Source organism: Staurois parvus, unplaced genomic scaffold (assembly GCF_062004578.1).
Source record: "Staurois parvus isolate SC_StPar_1 unplaced genomic scaffold, SC_StPar_1.0 ptg000276l, whole genome shotgun sequence".
Classification (NCBI taxonomy): domain Eukaryota; kingdom Metazoa; phylum Chordata; class Amphibia; order Anura; family Ranidae; genus Staurois; species Staurois parvus.
Window position 1 is genome coordinate 912,501 of NW_028318072.1, and position 15,631 is coordinate 928,131.

At 43.3% G+C, this 15,631-nt stretch overlaps 1 protein-coding gene across 1 annotated transcript in view; it reads right to left on the bottom strand.

The window, feature by feature from the left end:
- VAMP8 (vesicle associated membrane protein 8) overlaps positions 1–14,953 on the bottom strand; it is a 74,569-nt gene extending 59,616 nt beyond the window's left edge. Inside the window, exon 1 of the mRNA XM_089681690.1 lies at positions 14,757–14,953. Coding sequence (XP_089537816.1) covers positions 14,757–14,771 — 15 coding nt within the window. The 5' untranslated portion in view covers positions 14,772–14,953. The remainder of the gene's footprint in view (positions 1–14,756) is intronic.
- Between the last annotated feature and the right edge of the window lie 678 nt (positions 14,954–15,631).

The window sequence follows — 15,631 nt, forward strand, 5'->3', positions numbered from 1 at the left end:
CATTGCACACGTTGGTGCAATGTGGTACCATTCATGTTAAAAGGCACCAAATGCGTCTTGTGTTGCTGTGCAGAGAAACATGCTACAACACACTACTGTGTGATATGCTTAAAAACAAAAAAAAAACAACACTTTTTTTTGTTTCGTAACCTATTCAAATTTGCTAATGCACCGCAAAAGTGCGAATGGGTCCATAAAGTGGTAGAGATTTTCCAGTAGGTTAAGAGTGACATGAAGCACGTCTGATACCCATGTAAGCGGTTTAGTAGAAAGGATAGATCATTGTGCCGTCGTGGTTCCCTCTGTATAGTCCAAAGATGGTCTATGCAGAACGAAATCAAGACCACACCCAAAATGACAGACACATAGAAAGAATGCATCAAAGCCAAGATTCTGCTGTACATCACATGCTCCATTGTCCATCTGTTTATGGGCTCATGTACACTGCAGCTGCTAAACTCACGTTTAGGAGATGTTCAGCTGTTTTTTTCAGCAGCCCCTGAACTCACCCTAATGTTTTCCTATGTGTCCATGTACACATCTTTGTTTACAGGCATTTGAGTTTACAGTCGTTTTTTGTAACGCACCAAGCTTGCGTTGAGCAGTCAATTTTATCAGCGTTTCAAACGCAAAACACTTGTAAGCGCGGCAAATCGCGTTTGCGTCTGAAAATTTTGTTTTAACTCTTCCAGTTCCCGATGCTGTCCAGAGCCTTTTTTCATCATGAAAAAATGCACGCAAAGCGTTTTCAAGGTGCTTGAGGACGAAACACTGCAAACAGGATGTTCCTACCAAGCTTTTCACACATTGTAAAGACCAATTCACACCTCAGATCTCGCCCACCCTTGGAAACAAAAGATATGTTAATGACCATTCACACCTCAAATTCCTAATGAAGACCCCCTGCCAGGTGACCTTAATGGCTCCCTCCACCAGACACCTTTCCCACCCTTGGAAACAAAAGAAATGTTAATGAGCAACTCCCACCTAAGATAATCTCAACACATATCTCTGCTTCTACTCTCTGTATTTCGCTGAAACAGTCTGAAATAGTTAATAATTTACCACTTTTCAGTGCATTCTGGGCATTTGGGAGGTTCTCCTGTGCTCATCGTTAAAAAAACGCTGCTAAGCACAAACGCTCATAAACGCATTATGCAAACGCGATTAAACAGACGTTTTTTAACCTACGTTTTCCAGCAGTCAGTTTCCATCGTTCAGAAGTGTCCTGTGTACATGGGGCCTATAAAGTAGACACCATTGTTTTTTTTACCAAACACATCCATGCCCTCAAATGAGCTTCCCCGACATCTGACAGCTTCTTCCGCTTTCTGTAATATTAGCCTTGTTTATTAAAAAGATATAAATGTTACTTCTGCCTAAAAATTCACCAACCTGAACTGGGGAAACCAACATTGTTCTTTGGCCATTAGATCTGCTGGATCCTTTAACTTTCATTCACTGGCATGCATCCTCTCCATTCTTTGCAAATACTGGCAGATGTGTGGCAAATTCAGCCATTTTTTTCACAGGTCCTTTTATTGGTACAGAACAGAAGTACAGATAATAATGGCTCCATCTAGTACTGGCTCAAGGTTTGGGTGGCTGATTGTAAGGACTAAGGCTAATTGGAGGGATAGGATTAAGGCCTCATGCACACAGGGTGTCTGTTTAGCCCCTCTGAATACCTTGAGAAAAGCTGCTTAGAAACGCAGTAAATCACCTACTGCCTACCCATTTAGGAATGTCAAGCATATGAGCATTAATGGATTCCATTGGCCAGAATATTAAAGCAATTCTAAAGGTTAATTTTTTTTTATTTTTTTTGAAAATAAGAAACATGTCTATACATACCTGCTGTGTGCAGTGGTTTTGCACAGAACAGCCTGGATCCTCCTCTTCTCGGGTCCCCCGCAGGCTCTCCTGGCCCCTCCCTCCTGTTGGGTGCCCCCACAGCAAGCAGCTTGCTATAGGGGCACCCGCTGCTCCGTGTGTTCATTCACACATGGAGTCGTGGCTTGGCCCCGCCAGCTCTCTCCTCATTGGCGTACTGACTGTGGACAGCAGCAGGAGCCAATGGCTCCCGCTTGCTGTCTCAGCCAATGAGGAGGCAGAGACCAGGGACAGCCAAGGCTGTCGTGTACATTGATGGATCACGATGGGCTAAGGCAGTGTTTCTCAACTCCAGTCCTCATGGACCCCCAACAGGTCATGTTTTCAGGATTTCCCTCAGATGAAACAGCTGTGGTAATTACTAAGGCAGTGAAACTGATCAAATCACCTGTGCAAAATAATGGAAATCCTGAAAACATGACCTGTTGGGGGTCCATGAGGACTGCAGTTGAGAAACACTGGGCTAAGGGAAGTATTGAGGGGGCTGGGGGCACTGTTGGAAAGCATGAAGGTAAAAGTCCTTTGAGCCTTAACAACCACTTTAATTTATTCTGGCCATTGGAATGTATTAACACCCAAATGCTCATTCTGTCTAGTGTTTAGGCATGTTTAGACACATTTTAGGCACAACTAGCTTTTTTTTGCTCTTTAGCACCTCTCCTGAATGTGCGTTTGGTGGGTTTTTCTTTCAGCCTATAAATGCTCCTCTTCTAATATGCTTGTATATGCCTATGTATGCACAAACACATAGGCTTACATAGAGGTGAAAAGTGACAGGTTGCTGCGCTACTTAGTGTATAAAGGATGAACCGCGACAAAGAAAATAATTAAATAAACATATGCCCCTCATCCAAGTGTAAACATGACATATACAAAAGGACATGTGAATGGGTGCGAACACCAGCACAAAATACTATAAGGCCAGGTTTACACCTATGCAGTTAGCGTTTGATCCATTTCTGCAGTGCGGTTTTGTGCCTGCGTCTTTGATGCATTTGCAGTTTGTTTGTTTTTTTGGCAGAACTAAAAAAAAAAAAAAAAAAAAAACAAAAACACATGACCTACACTGAAAGCAGATAATACTCGCTTTTTTTTCCTGTTTCTTGGTAAAGGAATCCCAATTGCTAGAATAGAGTTCTTTGGCAATTTCCACCCATTCCTGTTACTGCTTTGAGTTGCTCTTGTGCTCTGGGTCAGCAGGGCTATATAGATAAGCTTGTGGGCCTCACCAGCTGTATGAGCACCTCCATTTGCACCATGTTGCCTTGTCTTGTATCTGACTTCCTAGTTTGCAGGGCAGCATGGGAAGTCTGTTGTCAAGGGAAGGTGTTAGTAGTGAAACATATTGAAAACACAAAATGCATCAAAAAATGCACCTAAAAACGCAAGCAAAATGCAGCACTTGCGTTTTGTATGCAGTTCCATTGAAGTTTATTGGACCAAAAATGCAAACTGCAGTGGGAAAAGAAATCCCCGACCCTTTCCAGAAAACGCGCCCGCAAAAAACGCAGATGTGAACATGATCCATAGGAAATCATGCACTGCGTTCCCGTAAAACGCAAAGTGCATAAAAAAACTGCGGATATGTGAACCAGGCCTAATGTGGTGGAGGCAACAGTGAACATAATAATAATGATGATGTGTATTGTGTTGATAACATGTGCTACAGTCCCAAAAACTTGATTAAAGTGACTCAGTCCCAAAAAATATAACAGTCACAAAACACAACAAAAAATCGATGAATCTCGATTGCGGCGGAGGATTGGTTTAGGGCCTGGGGGATGGTGGCAAAATGTTCCTTCAATACCGTCACTCGAGGAAGCCTACAAAGTTCTCCTGCGGTGGTACTGGGTCCCGGATCGGACTGCTCACTTTAATCCGACTGGCGGAGTTGGGTGTTTCCGGAACTGTGGTGGTCTACGTGGGGACGTCTTGCACATCTGGTGGTTGTGCCCAGGATTGATAGGCTTCTGATTTAAAATCAGATTTTTTTAATTTAAATCTGATTTTTTTGAATAAAATGCTTTTTGAGGAAAATATATTACCATCCAAAGGTTATTCCATCATGAAATAAAGATTAGTTTTTTAATTATGTAGAATAAGGCTGTATATGTTTATTTTTTTTGGTAAATAAATTCCATTAATCCATTCACAATGTCATGCTCTTTCAGAGGTTTTTGTAAGATTATTGGGCAGTTTCTCTGCCTACAAGATATTATCAGATGCTTGATTTACTTTTGCAGTTCTCAAAACTGAATTTGACTCAGCGGAGATCACATGCCTCTTCTTCACAGCAAAAATGTTATAACATGAACAGAGTTAAGAAAAAGACCTTAATCCTAACTTCTACAAACCTATGAATACAGAATCAACCCCTTCAGTGCTAAGTTTCAAGAAGTTCAGTGAATAGAATAGAAACAATATTTTTCTGATTGTTTGGAGTGGAATAGATCTGCACAAGAAGAAAGTGAAACTAAGTGTGAGGAGGAAGGGGCTGATAGTCTAAGTTTCTTAAAATATATATATTTTGTTTAGCCAAATTAGTTAAACATGGATGTTTGTTTAAGCAAATAACATATGCTGTAATGTTATTGTTTCAGTTGAATAAATCTATTTAAATTGTTATTATTAAGGTAATGATTATTTTTCTCCTTCCTAAGTACAACAGAAAAGTTGTCCAAATATGAATGATTAACCTATTAAACTGGGGATAAAAAAACTAATATGAAAAGTTATTTTAAAAATCTTCATCTACTTGCATATTAAAGTTATACCAGCAAGAATTAGTCTTTATGTAGAAAACTATGATTTAAATCAAGCCTTACTGACTAGTGATTTAAATCGTGATTTAAATCAGTTTGATTTAAATCAAATCCACCCTGGTTTGCTGCAAACGTTATTTCATATTACAGTCCATAGGGATGCAAAGATGGCCCTCCTGCATTGCCCAATTTTGGGTCTGTCTAGGTCTCAGCAGAAATTGGCATCCTACCTATTAATTTCAGCCAAATGTGCTATAGCTCAAGCTTGGAGAACCCCTTCGGTTGTCTTCCAGGGGGTGAAGACTTGGATGAATGCTATGCTGATCAATGAACAGATGTCTAGCCTTCTTCAAGATTCTCATCCGAGATTCCTTAAGGTTTGGGAACCTTGGATATGTTATTCCCTGCCGTCCCTGCCTCCTACTAGCTGTGGCCTCTTATAGTCGTTGCCTGTGCTGGATCCATGACTCTTCTAGTCTTCCTTTCTTCCATGTTTTCTCCCTGAATCTTCTTCCTTATTTCTTTCTATGTTCTTATATTTTCTTTTTTTCTATCAGTTTGGGGTGTTTTTTTTTCCCGTATGTTCTGAGCGGATACTTCTCGGTAGGGGTTTTTCCTCTTTGTTTTTTTTTCCCGATAATATGATGGATTGCTGCTGCTACTATTTGGTTCGGCTTTTTGCCGTCCGTCCTTGATGTCATTGGACGTTCTGTTATTTGGCTAATACACCCTGCTGACTTGTATCTGCTTATGTATGCTTTTGTTTTGCTCTGTCCCTGTATGGGCATATCATGAGCTTGTTGTATTATAAAAACGAAAACCTCTTTAATAAAAATATTGAAATAGAAAAATCAACCAACTAATCTTCAGTGCACGCCATGAGACATCCAGTGCAGCAAAAAAACTAAAATATCCTCCACCGGCTAGTGTGTGCGGTCACCTTCAAACTGCGACCCACAAGGAGTCACAAAGTATAGAGAACCTCAAATAATGATTCCAAGAAATTGGTCTTCGATAGCAATCAGAGAACGAAAGGTCATCTCCAACAATCTGACAAACACTCATAGGCTTGCTCCAGAAATGGCCACAGACCTCTATCAGCTCCAGTCCCTCACATAGAAGATGCAAGCAAGAAGACTTCCATAGTGTAATATGTCACAAACGTTAATATAAACATTATACACACACATTTAAAATAAATCCGCAGACCAAAAAAAGCTAAATTCTAGCTGCAAAAGGCTGCAGGGAAGGTGTATAGGATTGGGAGTACCAAGATGGCGGCTGCCGTCCGTACCGGATATGATGTCACCACATAGGCTTACATGGAGGTGCATTTACAGGCTGAAAAAGCCCCCAAATGCCTGGAAAAGCCACATTCTGTAAGCCCAGTGTGCACAAGGATTAAAGGCTGTTTTTTTTTTTTTTCTATTTAAATACAGCTCAGTATCTAAGTACCTATATTCTAAACAGATATCAGCATCTGATAATACCAGGGGCGGACTGACCATTTGGGAACTTGGGCACAGCCCGAGGGCCCTGGGTCAGTAGGGGGCCCCATGAGATGCCCCTGGTACCTTTTCATAGGCTTTTTTGGGTGTGGTTTGATTGTGGGCGAGGACACAGGGGCACCATGATCCCCTACTGCCCGGGGGCCCCATGAGTTGTCAGTCCGCCCCTGGATAATACTCTGTACAGCAGCACTAGAAGGACCAGCACTGGAAGCAGATCAGCCAAAGTGAGCAGAAGGATGATCTTATCAAAATCCCACTGCTTATTTGCTTAATTGTTCAGTGAACAGACTAAACAGACTAGGGGCCTGTTCTTGACCAAGCTGCGCTGCTACATAAGGTAGTGAGGGTCGAGGATCTGGCTGTGCTGTCTGCTAGGGGTGTCTGGATAACAAAACTGGCTGCACTTAACAGGTGAAACAGTTCTAATATATATGTAAAGTATTTCATTGCGTTAGATGTGTTTGTCCCCCTGAGGACATGCTTGTGCACGAAACGCGTTGGTTGGAGCCGCCATTTCCTGACGCGGGTCAGAGCGGTGGCCATCTTGGTATACTTTTTATGCTTTTTGATTTCTGTCCTCACGTCGATACTTTTTAATGTACTAATAAATACTACACTATATGCAACTTTATTGGCTCCTGTAGTGAGCTATTCCCTCTAGGACAGTGGTTCTTAACCTGGGTTCGATCGAACCCCAGGGGTTCGGTGAGTCAGTCTCGGGGGTTCGGCGGAGGTGACCCACACCCGACTCATATGATTTGTGATGACATGCCCCGCTTGTCCATCATTGGCTGCAGGTGGTCACGCAACATCGCTTAGCCCAGTGGTCGGCTCTTCTGTGCCGGGCGCCCGCTCCCCTCCCTCCTCTCGGGCGGCAGGGACTCAAATGCAATGATTGGCCAGTCTCGCTGCCACTCACATCCTGATAGCCAGTGATTGGCTGTCAGGATGTGTGTAGGCGGGGCAGCGTGACGACCGTGAGAGGAGCTAGGCTCCTCTCACAGTCCGCCCTGAAGACCGGAACGGCACGGGAATACAGCGAGAGGAACGCGCGGAGCAAAGGTAAGTGAATTGATACAGGGGGGACTTGGGGACTTAATATGAGGGATGAATTAATATGGGGAATGAATTACTATAGGGGGGATGAATTACTATATGGGGGATGTATTACTATATGGGGGATGTATTACTATATGGGGGATGTATTACTATATGGGGGATGAATTACTATATGGGGGATGTATTACTATATGGGGGATGTATTACTATATGGGGGATGTATTACTATATGGGGGATGAATTACTATATGGGGGATGAATTACTATAGGGGGGATGAATTACTATATGGGGGGATGAATTACTATATGGGGGGATGAATTACTATATGGGGGATGAATTACTATATGGGGGATGAATTACTATGGGGGATGAATTTTCATACCGTTTGTTACAACATATCTATGCGAGCAATCCTTTTCGAGGATGCTGGACATAAAGACGAAGAAAAGGAACAGACTTTGTTGCGAAAATGACATGAGAGTGGCACTTGCCAAGGTAATGCCGCGCATTTCTGAACTGGCCTCTGAAAGACAACAGCAGAAGTCACACTGATTTGCGGTAAATATTCATTATTTTGTTTTTGTGTGAAAATCATGTTTTAATGGTTTTGTTCTTTGTTCTTAATGGTTTTGTTCATTTTGTGCACCTATGTATAAATATATACCTATGTTTTGAATTTTAAAAATCATATTTTATTTTTCCAATTAAGAAGGGTTCGGTGAATGCGCATATGAAACTGGTGGGGTTCAGTACCTCCAAAAAGGTTAAGAACCACTGTTCTAGGACAAGGGCTGACTTCCCATCCGAGTGCCCAGGATGAATCTGGTCCGGTTTAACCCTTTGGCCGCCTTCCATTCTCAGATGTTTAATGATTGATTGCCTGTTACCAGTTTTCATCTGGTGACTGTACATCTGAGAGAGGTGGTGGATTCTTTTGTGTGATCATCAGCACATTTGCACTCTGCACTTCATGGTTCACACCAGCGCAGTGTGTTTCAGTGCAGTCAACAAAAGCTGAACATGCTGCATTTATTCTGTATGGAGCCTATCTGGTACGCAGCAAAACGCATAAAAAACACATGTCCTAAATTGAGAATGCTTTAAAAACACACCGGAATGCATCAAAAACGTGCATGCAGAAATGCATCCGGAACGCAGAAATTGTGATGTGAATCGGCCCATAAGCCCAACTAAACTTTCAGTTGAATCCAGCTAAATACATTCCACATGGATTAACACAAAAGTGTTTAATGATAGTTTGTGTTCTGGAGAAAGCAGCCACCGCTTGAATAGAGAAGCCTGTGACCTGCCTGCATGCTGTAGATAAGGACCCTTGCTCTCCATGTGGAAGCAGTGGTCTCTCTGCAAAGGTCTGACACACTCTGCTAAGACAGGTCTATGTGCAGCCAACAAAGCTCATGCGCCCTACTGATTTGTGAGCTCTGGCTCCGACTCAGCATGGGGCGTGTGGGACCTCTGGAGAAAGAACACAGAGAGAAGGGTTCTTCTCTCTAGGCATGACATGCTTGACATGCGAAGCCCCCCTGAAAAGTGATCCAAAATGTTCCCTCCTCACCGCCTGTTTTAACCCTTGAAATTCTGCACCACTGCGATGCAACCACATGCAATGCATTTGGTTGTAGTGTGGCTTCATACACTTGAATGGGTCACATTTAGCAGTGGTACTGCCCACCGAACTTGACAGGACGTACAATTGTTACCATGGCATGTGTACACCTACATCCAGCTGCCTTTGTTGTTCAAGCGGGATGGAAAAAAATACAGCTCAACAGCATGTTTTTACCCACCCCCAACTACAAGTGTAAAATAAGCCCTTATTCATTTTAAATGCCAATCTGGGGGTTTACTCACAATATGGACCTTCTTAGTAGTTTTTTGGCCTGAAGGCAATTCAAAAACCCGCCCGCCCCAAAAACACCACCAGGTATAAAAGTGTGTACGGAGCTAAATGAATGTAAAGCGGTATTAAACCCAAAACAAAAACATGAATATATTGCAGCTTAACAATCAATGGACGTAGTAGCTGCATGCAGGCGGTTTCTTTTTTAGCCTTTTTCCCGTTGTTTTTAACCTAGTGATCAGGCCAGTGACACCTCCTGCATAAGAGTGCCCCCACTCTGGATGAATGAGCACGGGGGGCACCTTTGAAGCATTGTTAATCTGGGGTAGGGGAGTGTTAGATGTACTAGCAGATTTAGTTACACCAACAAATAGAAGCCAAACCCCAGCTAATATTTTCCAAGCAGTTACAGAAACAGTTGGGATTAAAGTTGTACATAAATAAAAGCTGATCATTACAACCTCTGTCAGTGGTAAATGGTTTGTCTCATCCTTGTAACTGCTACATCTGCAGGATAGCTTGTTCTGTTACAAAAACAACAGACTTAGTGGCTAGAACACCAGATAAAAATAAAAGAAAGAAAGCCTAAGGCCCCTTTCACATGGGCGTTCCGTATGTCCATTTTTCATCTGTCCGTTTACAGATGAAAAACTGACACCCATGTATTTCAATGGACTAGCGGATGTAAATGGATGATCATCTGTTTACATCCGTTAATGTCCGCATCTATTAACATCCGTTTTTTTGAACAGAAGAAAACCCTATTTTTCTTCTATTAAAAACGTAACGGATGACAAAATGGATGTAAACAGACGAAAACAGATGTAAACTAACTAAAACAGATCTAAACAGACGTAAATGAATGAAAGCGGATGTAAACGGACAAAAAACAGCCGTAAACAGATGAAATTAACAAAAAGCAGATGTAAATGGACAAAAACCTGCCGCAAACAGATGTAAACGAACGAAAGCATATGTAAATGGACAAAAAAACAGATGTAAATGAACAAAAGTGGATGTAAACAGACAAAAAAACAGACATAAACAGATGTAAGTGAATGAAAGCGGATGTTAACAGACAAAAAACAGAAGTAAATAGATGTTAATGAATGAAAGCGGATGTAAACAGACAAAAAACAGAAACAGATGTAAACGAATGAAAGAAGATGAAAAAGGAAAAAAAAAAAAGAGATGTAAACGAACTAAAGGATGTAAACGGACACCAGATGTAAACAAACGAAAATGCATGTAAACGGACAAAACACAGACGTAAACAGACAAAAAACATGTAAATGAACAAGAACAGATGTAAACAGACAAAACACAGACGAAAACAGATGTAAACGAACAGAAACGGATGTAAATGGACAAAAAACCAAACAGATGTAAATGAATGAAATCGGATGTAGACAGACAAAACAGAAGTAAACGAACGAAAGCGGATGTAAACGGACAAAAAACAGATGTGAACTGACGTGAACTAATCCATTTTTTCTTGGAAAAAACGTGCCTGAACTGATATAAAAAAATAGAACGCCTGTGTGAAAGGGGCCTAAAAAAGAAAACTAATGCAGCCATCACATCTAAGAACTGCTAAGCTGCAATATAGTAAATGTTTGCTTTTGGGTTTGATACCACGTTAAACTTGATATAACAGAGTAATAACAAGGGCTAGGAAGAGATGTGGAAACTATGAGAGGAAGATATCAGTGTTGGAGCTCCCAGTGGGCTCATTCACTAAAGCACAGCAAAACAGTCCCTCAGCCCAGAGAAACGATCATTTTTAATAGATTTCGATTCATGAAGCTCTGTATCTATGGGTCACAGCGCTCTGCATTCTGAATAAGCAGGCCTCATCAGGGATTGGAGACATCTGGAGTACACAGCCTATGGACAGGGCATGTCACCTTGGCACTCCAGATACCCACTTCTGAATAATGACTCCACTTCTGGAAGTGAAAGGGTGGCAGGCCACTGCTTGCACTATGTGTCATTGTCACACGGCGCCCTGACGTCATCGCACGCACACACCTAATCTAGGTCCTGGAAACTCTACCATGCTTTAACTATCTCAGAAGTGTTAACTCCTGCAATGCCAGGAGCACCTAACTTAGGGCTGAAAAGACTATAGAGAACAAGCTACACCCTGAAGAACAATGATTCGAGATGCTTCCTGTATACATCAGCCAACCGCCCCACATTTCTCAATTTACACAGTGGAGGAATCTGCATAGTCACTGTCACCGTACTAAAACGGTGAGTGTTCATAAATGGCCTTCCAAGCATGAAACCGAAAAGTCAATGTTCACAAACTTAGCATGTGGCACTAACTGACAGGTCCCCTAAAATGCCAATGTCAGCAGTGTGAACTAATGGCAGGCAAAGCCTTTATGTATATAGACTTGGAGCAGTTAGCTGTAATCCTTATACCTAACAACACACACAATGCTCTGTGTATCTGACAACAAAGCGCTGATCGCTCCCATCAGCCTGCTACATACACAATGTTCCTCTGTCTGCTATAAACTGTAATCTGGTGTAAACAGCTCGCTCCAAAGTCCACCAAGCACCACATTTCCTTCATTAGTGCCACACTGCACCTTGTACCAGATGGTGAGCGCGATCTCTAACCCTCTACACCTCCGATGATCAGCAGGTGGAATCATCAGATAGGTGACACCACTTACTAGGACAATTAGTTCCACTCCAACCACAGAAAAGCAATAACAATACTGAAACTACTAATGATTGTCTAGTCATCGTGACGTCTAGGAAGATTTATAAAACTGTAACTCTACAGCTGTCCTGGTAATACCAATGTCTGCCTAGCTTGCCAACCAACAATGGTTCAATCCACCACTGATGGCTCAATGTGATGACCCTGTGGGGCTAATTCAAAACATTCAAGCATCTGTGCAACTGGAGTGGCCCATTCCATATATAACCTGTAACTCTACGGCTGTCCTTGTAATACCAATGTCTGCCTAGCTTGCCAACCAACAATGGTTCAATCCACCACTGATGGCTCAATGTGATGACCCTGTGGGGCTACTTCAAAACATTCAAGCATCTGTGCAACTGGTGTGGCCCATTCCATCTATATTATGCATAAAAACACATCTGCGTTGGCCTGCAGTCACAAGTGTTTTATGGGCAGTACAGTGGCTAAATGGTTAACACTTCCAGCTGGCAGTACTAGGGTTGTTGGTTCGAATCCCAACCAAGGCACCACCTGCCTGGAGCTTGCATGTTCTCCCTGTGCCTGCATAGGTTTCTTCCCACACTCCAAAGACATGCTGGTAGGTGAATTGGCTCCTGTCTATATTGGCCCTAGTATATGTATGTATGAATGTGATTTAGGAACCTTAGATTGTACACCCCTTGAGGGTTAGGGACTGATGTGAATGTACAATATATATGTAAAAAACCGCTGTATAAATTGATGGCGCTATATAAGTACCCAAAATTAATAAAATGTACGTTTAAAGTTGAACTATAGGCAAAAACTCTATTTTGGATAGAGTATTGGACGGATATAACCCCTATCAATTTTGGTTTGGTCATCTGTTCCCCATTAGGGAGATTTCACTTCACTTCCTGTCCCATAGCCACAACAGGAAGTGAGAAGAAATTCCTCCAAAGTGAGGGAAATTACTGGATTTTCACCAGAACTAGTGTCCCCATTGGAAGATTTCCCCTCTATTTCTGTTCTGGGGACAACCCAAAATTTGGGATGGTCTTTCACCTTCACTTTTGATGAGGTCAGTAAAGTGGACAAATTAAGGGTGAATCTCCCAATCTGCGACACAGACAGAAATAAAACGCAGATAATCCGTTCAGTCTATGCGATACTAAGAAAAAAATGCCTTTAGTTATACATTTGTGTGTGTTTTTATGCTTTTTAACCAGCTTAACATAATTTTCTAAAGGCAGATAATTTTCTAAAGGCAGATTTTACATTTAACCGTGTTTACGTGTATTCCTGTGTGATAAAATTTATGTCCATCTTCAGAATGCATATAAACTCAGCATTGTATTGTGAACAATAGTTTTCTGTGAGTCACTGCATCCATCCAGTGCGGAAATACTCAGGTAATCACACGTAAATGTGAATGGGCCCCAAGCCACACTTGTGGGACGCGGCACAACAAAAGCAATCCACTATCAGCAATTACACCTAATCAACGTGTTTTGAAAAAGGTCAGACACTTCTTTTTTTTGTGTTTTTCGGCCCCTAAACTTCAATGGGAGCGCATGAAAATACAGACGCACAAAGTGAACCTATCCTAATAGGTGCAGAGGTCATTGACCAGCTATGTGCTGCATATTTTTGGCTGAATGTCAAAACACAGCAGCTGATGTTGTGAAATTTGAGTCCCGGCATTAGTCTCCCTTGTCCATCATTCTCGGGGCAACAATTTATAATCCAAAACAGGGGGAAAAAAAAAAAAAAAAAAAAATGTCTCCTACTTCCTAGATACATACGTCTCCTACATCCTAGATGTATATATCTAGGATGTAGGAGACCTATACGTCTCCTGCGCCCTCGGTCTATGCGCCTCCTGCATCCTAGAGCCACGCGCCTCCTGCGTCCTAGATCTATACGCTATACGTCTTCTTCATCCTAGATCTACACGTCTTCTTCGTCCTAGATCTACGCGCCTCCTGCATCCTAGATCTATACGTCTCCTTCGTCCTAGATCTATACGCTATACATCTCCTTCCTCCTAGAGCCACGCGTCTCCTGCGTCCTAGAGCCGTACGTCTCCTGCGTCCTAGAGCCGTACGTCTCCTGCGTCCTAGAGCCGTACGTCTCCTGCGTCCTAGAGCCGTACGTCTCCTGCGTCCTAGAGCCGTACGTCTCCTGCGTCCTAGAGCCGTACGTCTCCTGCGTCCTAGAGCCGTACGTCTCCTGCGTCCTAGAGCCGTACGTCTCCTGCGTCCTAGAGCCGTACGTCTCCTGCGTCCTAGAGCCGTACGTCTCCTGCGTCCTAGAGCCGTACGTCTCCTGCGTCCTAGAGCCGTACGTCTCCTGCGCCCTAGAGCCGTACGTCTCCTGCGCCCTAGATCCGTACGTCTCCTGCGCCCTAGATCCGTACGTCTCCTGCGTCCTAGATCCGTACTTCTCCTGCGTCCTAGATCCGTACTTCTCCTGCGTCCTAGATCCGTACTTCTCCTACGTCCTAGATCCGTACTTCTCCTACGTCCTAGATCTGTACTTCTCCTACGTCCTAGATAAATACATCTATATCCTTTTTGCCGTAAGCAGTCATAGACTGATTTTGTAAGCTCCTGGGTATAGTGTTTGTGGAAAGCCCTGTTCGCCAGTTGTACACCGGTGTGATTAGGACGAGCGTTCTCACCCAGCCCCCCACTCAGTTCTCAATCGGTGGTACTTGTACCGTCTGGAGGACTCACATCAGAGTAGAAGTTCACAAAACAAAGTGGATACGTAGTCACTGTTTACAAACACAAGAGGTCTCCTGGATATATGAACCCCAGCTTGGAGGGTCCTGGCCATGAATGTGTACACTATATATATATATATAAATAGGATATACTTGGAAACTATCAGACATTCTGAACATATCACAAAGTAGAGAACTTTTCTCATCCCCCGCCTTGTTGTAACACACACAGTCTCCCTTCCCCCTCCCAGCAGCACTCACCGGCCTCCTGTCCATGGTTGTCTGTGTGTCTCCCTCTCAGTCCTCAGTCTTCTCAGCGTCTCTCTTCCTGTTGTGTGAATTATGAAACTAGCCCTGCCTGTTCTGCTCTCTAGTCAGCCCTGGCCTCTCCTCCCTTGTCAGCATGAGGGAGGAGGCCAGAGAGAGCTCACCTTCCTCCAGGTAGCTCCCAATACACAGCCTGGCTACCCTGGAGGAATGCAGTCACACCACTTCACATGTTTTCAGGGTTTATGGCTCTGTGGTTGACATTTTGTCTCTTCCTAAATATAGTCAGCCATGGATGTTTACCTGTCCAAGTGGTGAGCTCATGCACTGGAATGCACTTAAAGCGGAGCAGACCACAGTTTGTCTGGTTTATGTAATATTGCTCCCCCCTCCTCCTTGTGCACGTTTAGGCTCCATGCACACTAGCATTTTTTTAAGCTCCTAGAAGCTGTAATCAGCATTTTTTAACCTCTTCACGCCAGCCACACACAAATGTGCACCCTCCCGGCATCTGGGCCTAGACACTGAGCGGCCGCACATTTGTGTTCTATTTAAAAAGGACACATGTGCCGAGAGCGCGCTCCCTGCACACATGTCCGGTTCTCACGGAAAGGTCTAAATCGGGCGGACTGACAACTCATGGGGCCCCCAGGCAATAGGGGATCATGGGGCCCCTGTGTCCTTGCCCAAACTCAAAAAAGCCTATGAAAAAGGTACCAGGGGCATCTCATGGGGCCCCCTACTGACCCCAGGCCCTCGGGCAGTGCCCGAGTTTCCAAATGGTCAGTCCACCCCTGGTCCAGATCTCCTCTTTCGATCGGGACCTTTCCTGATCATGTGACCCTAAACCCTGCCTCACCTCCTTGCAT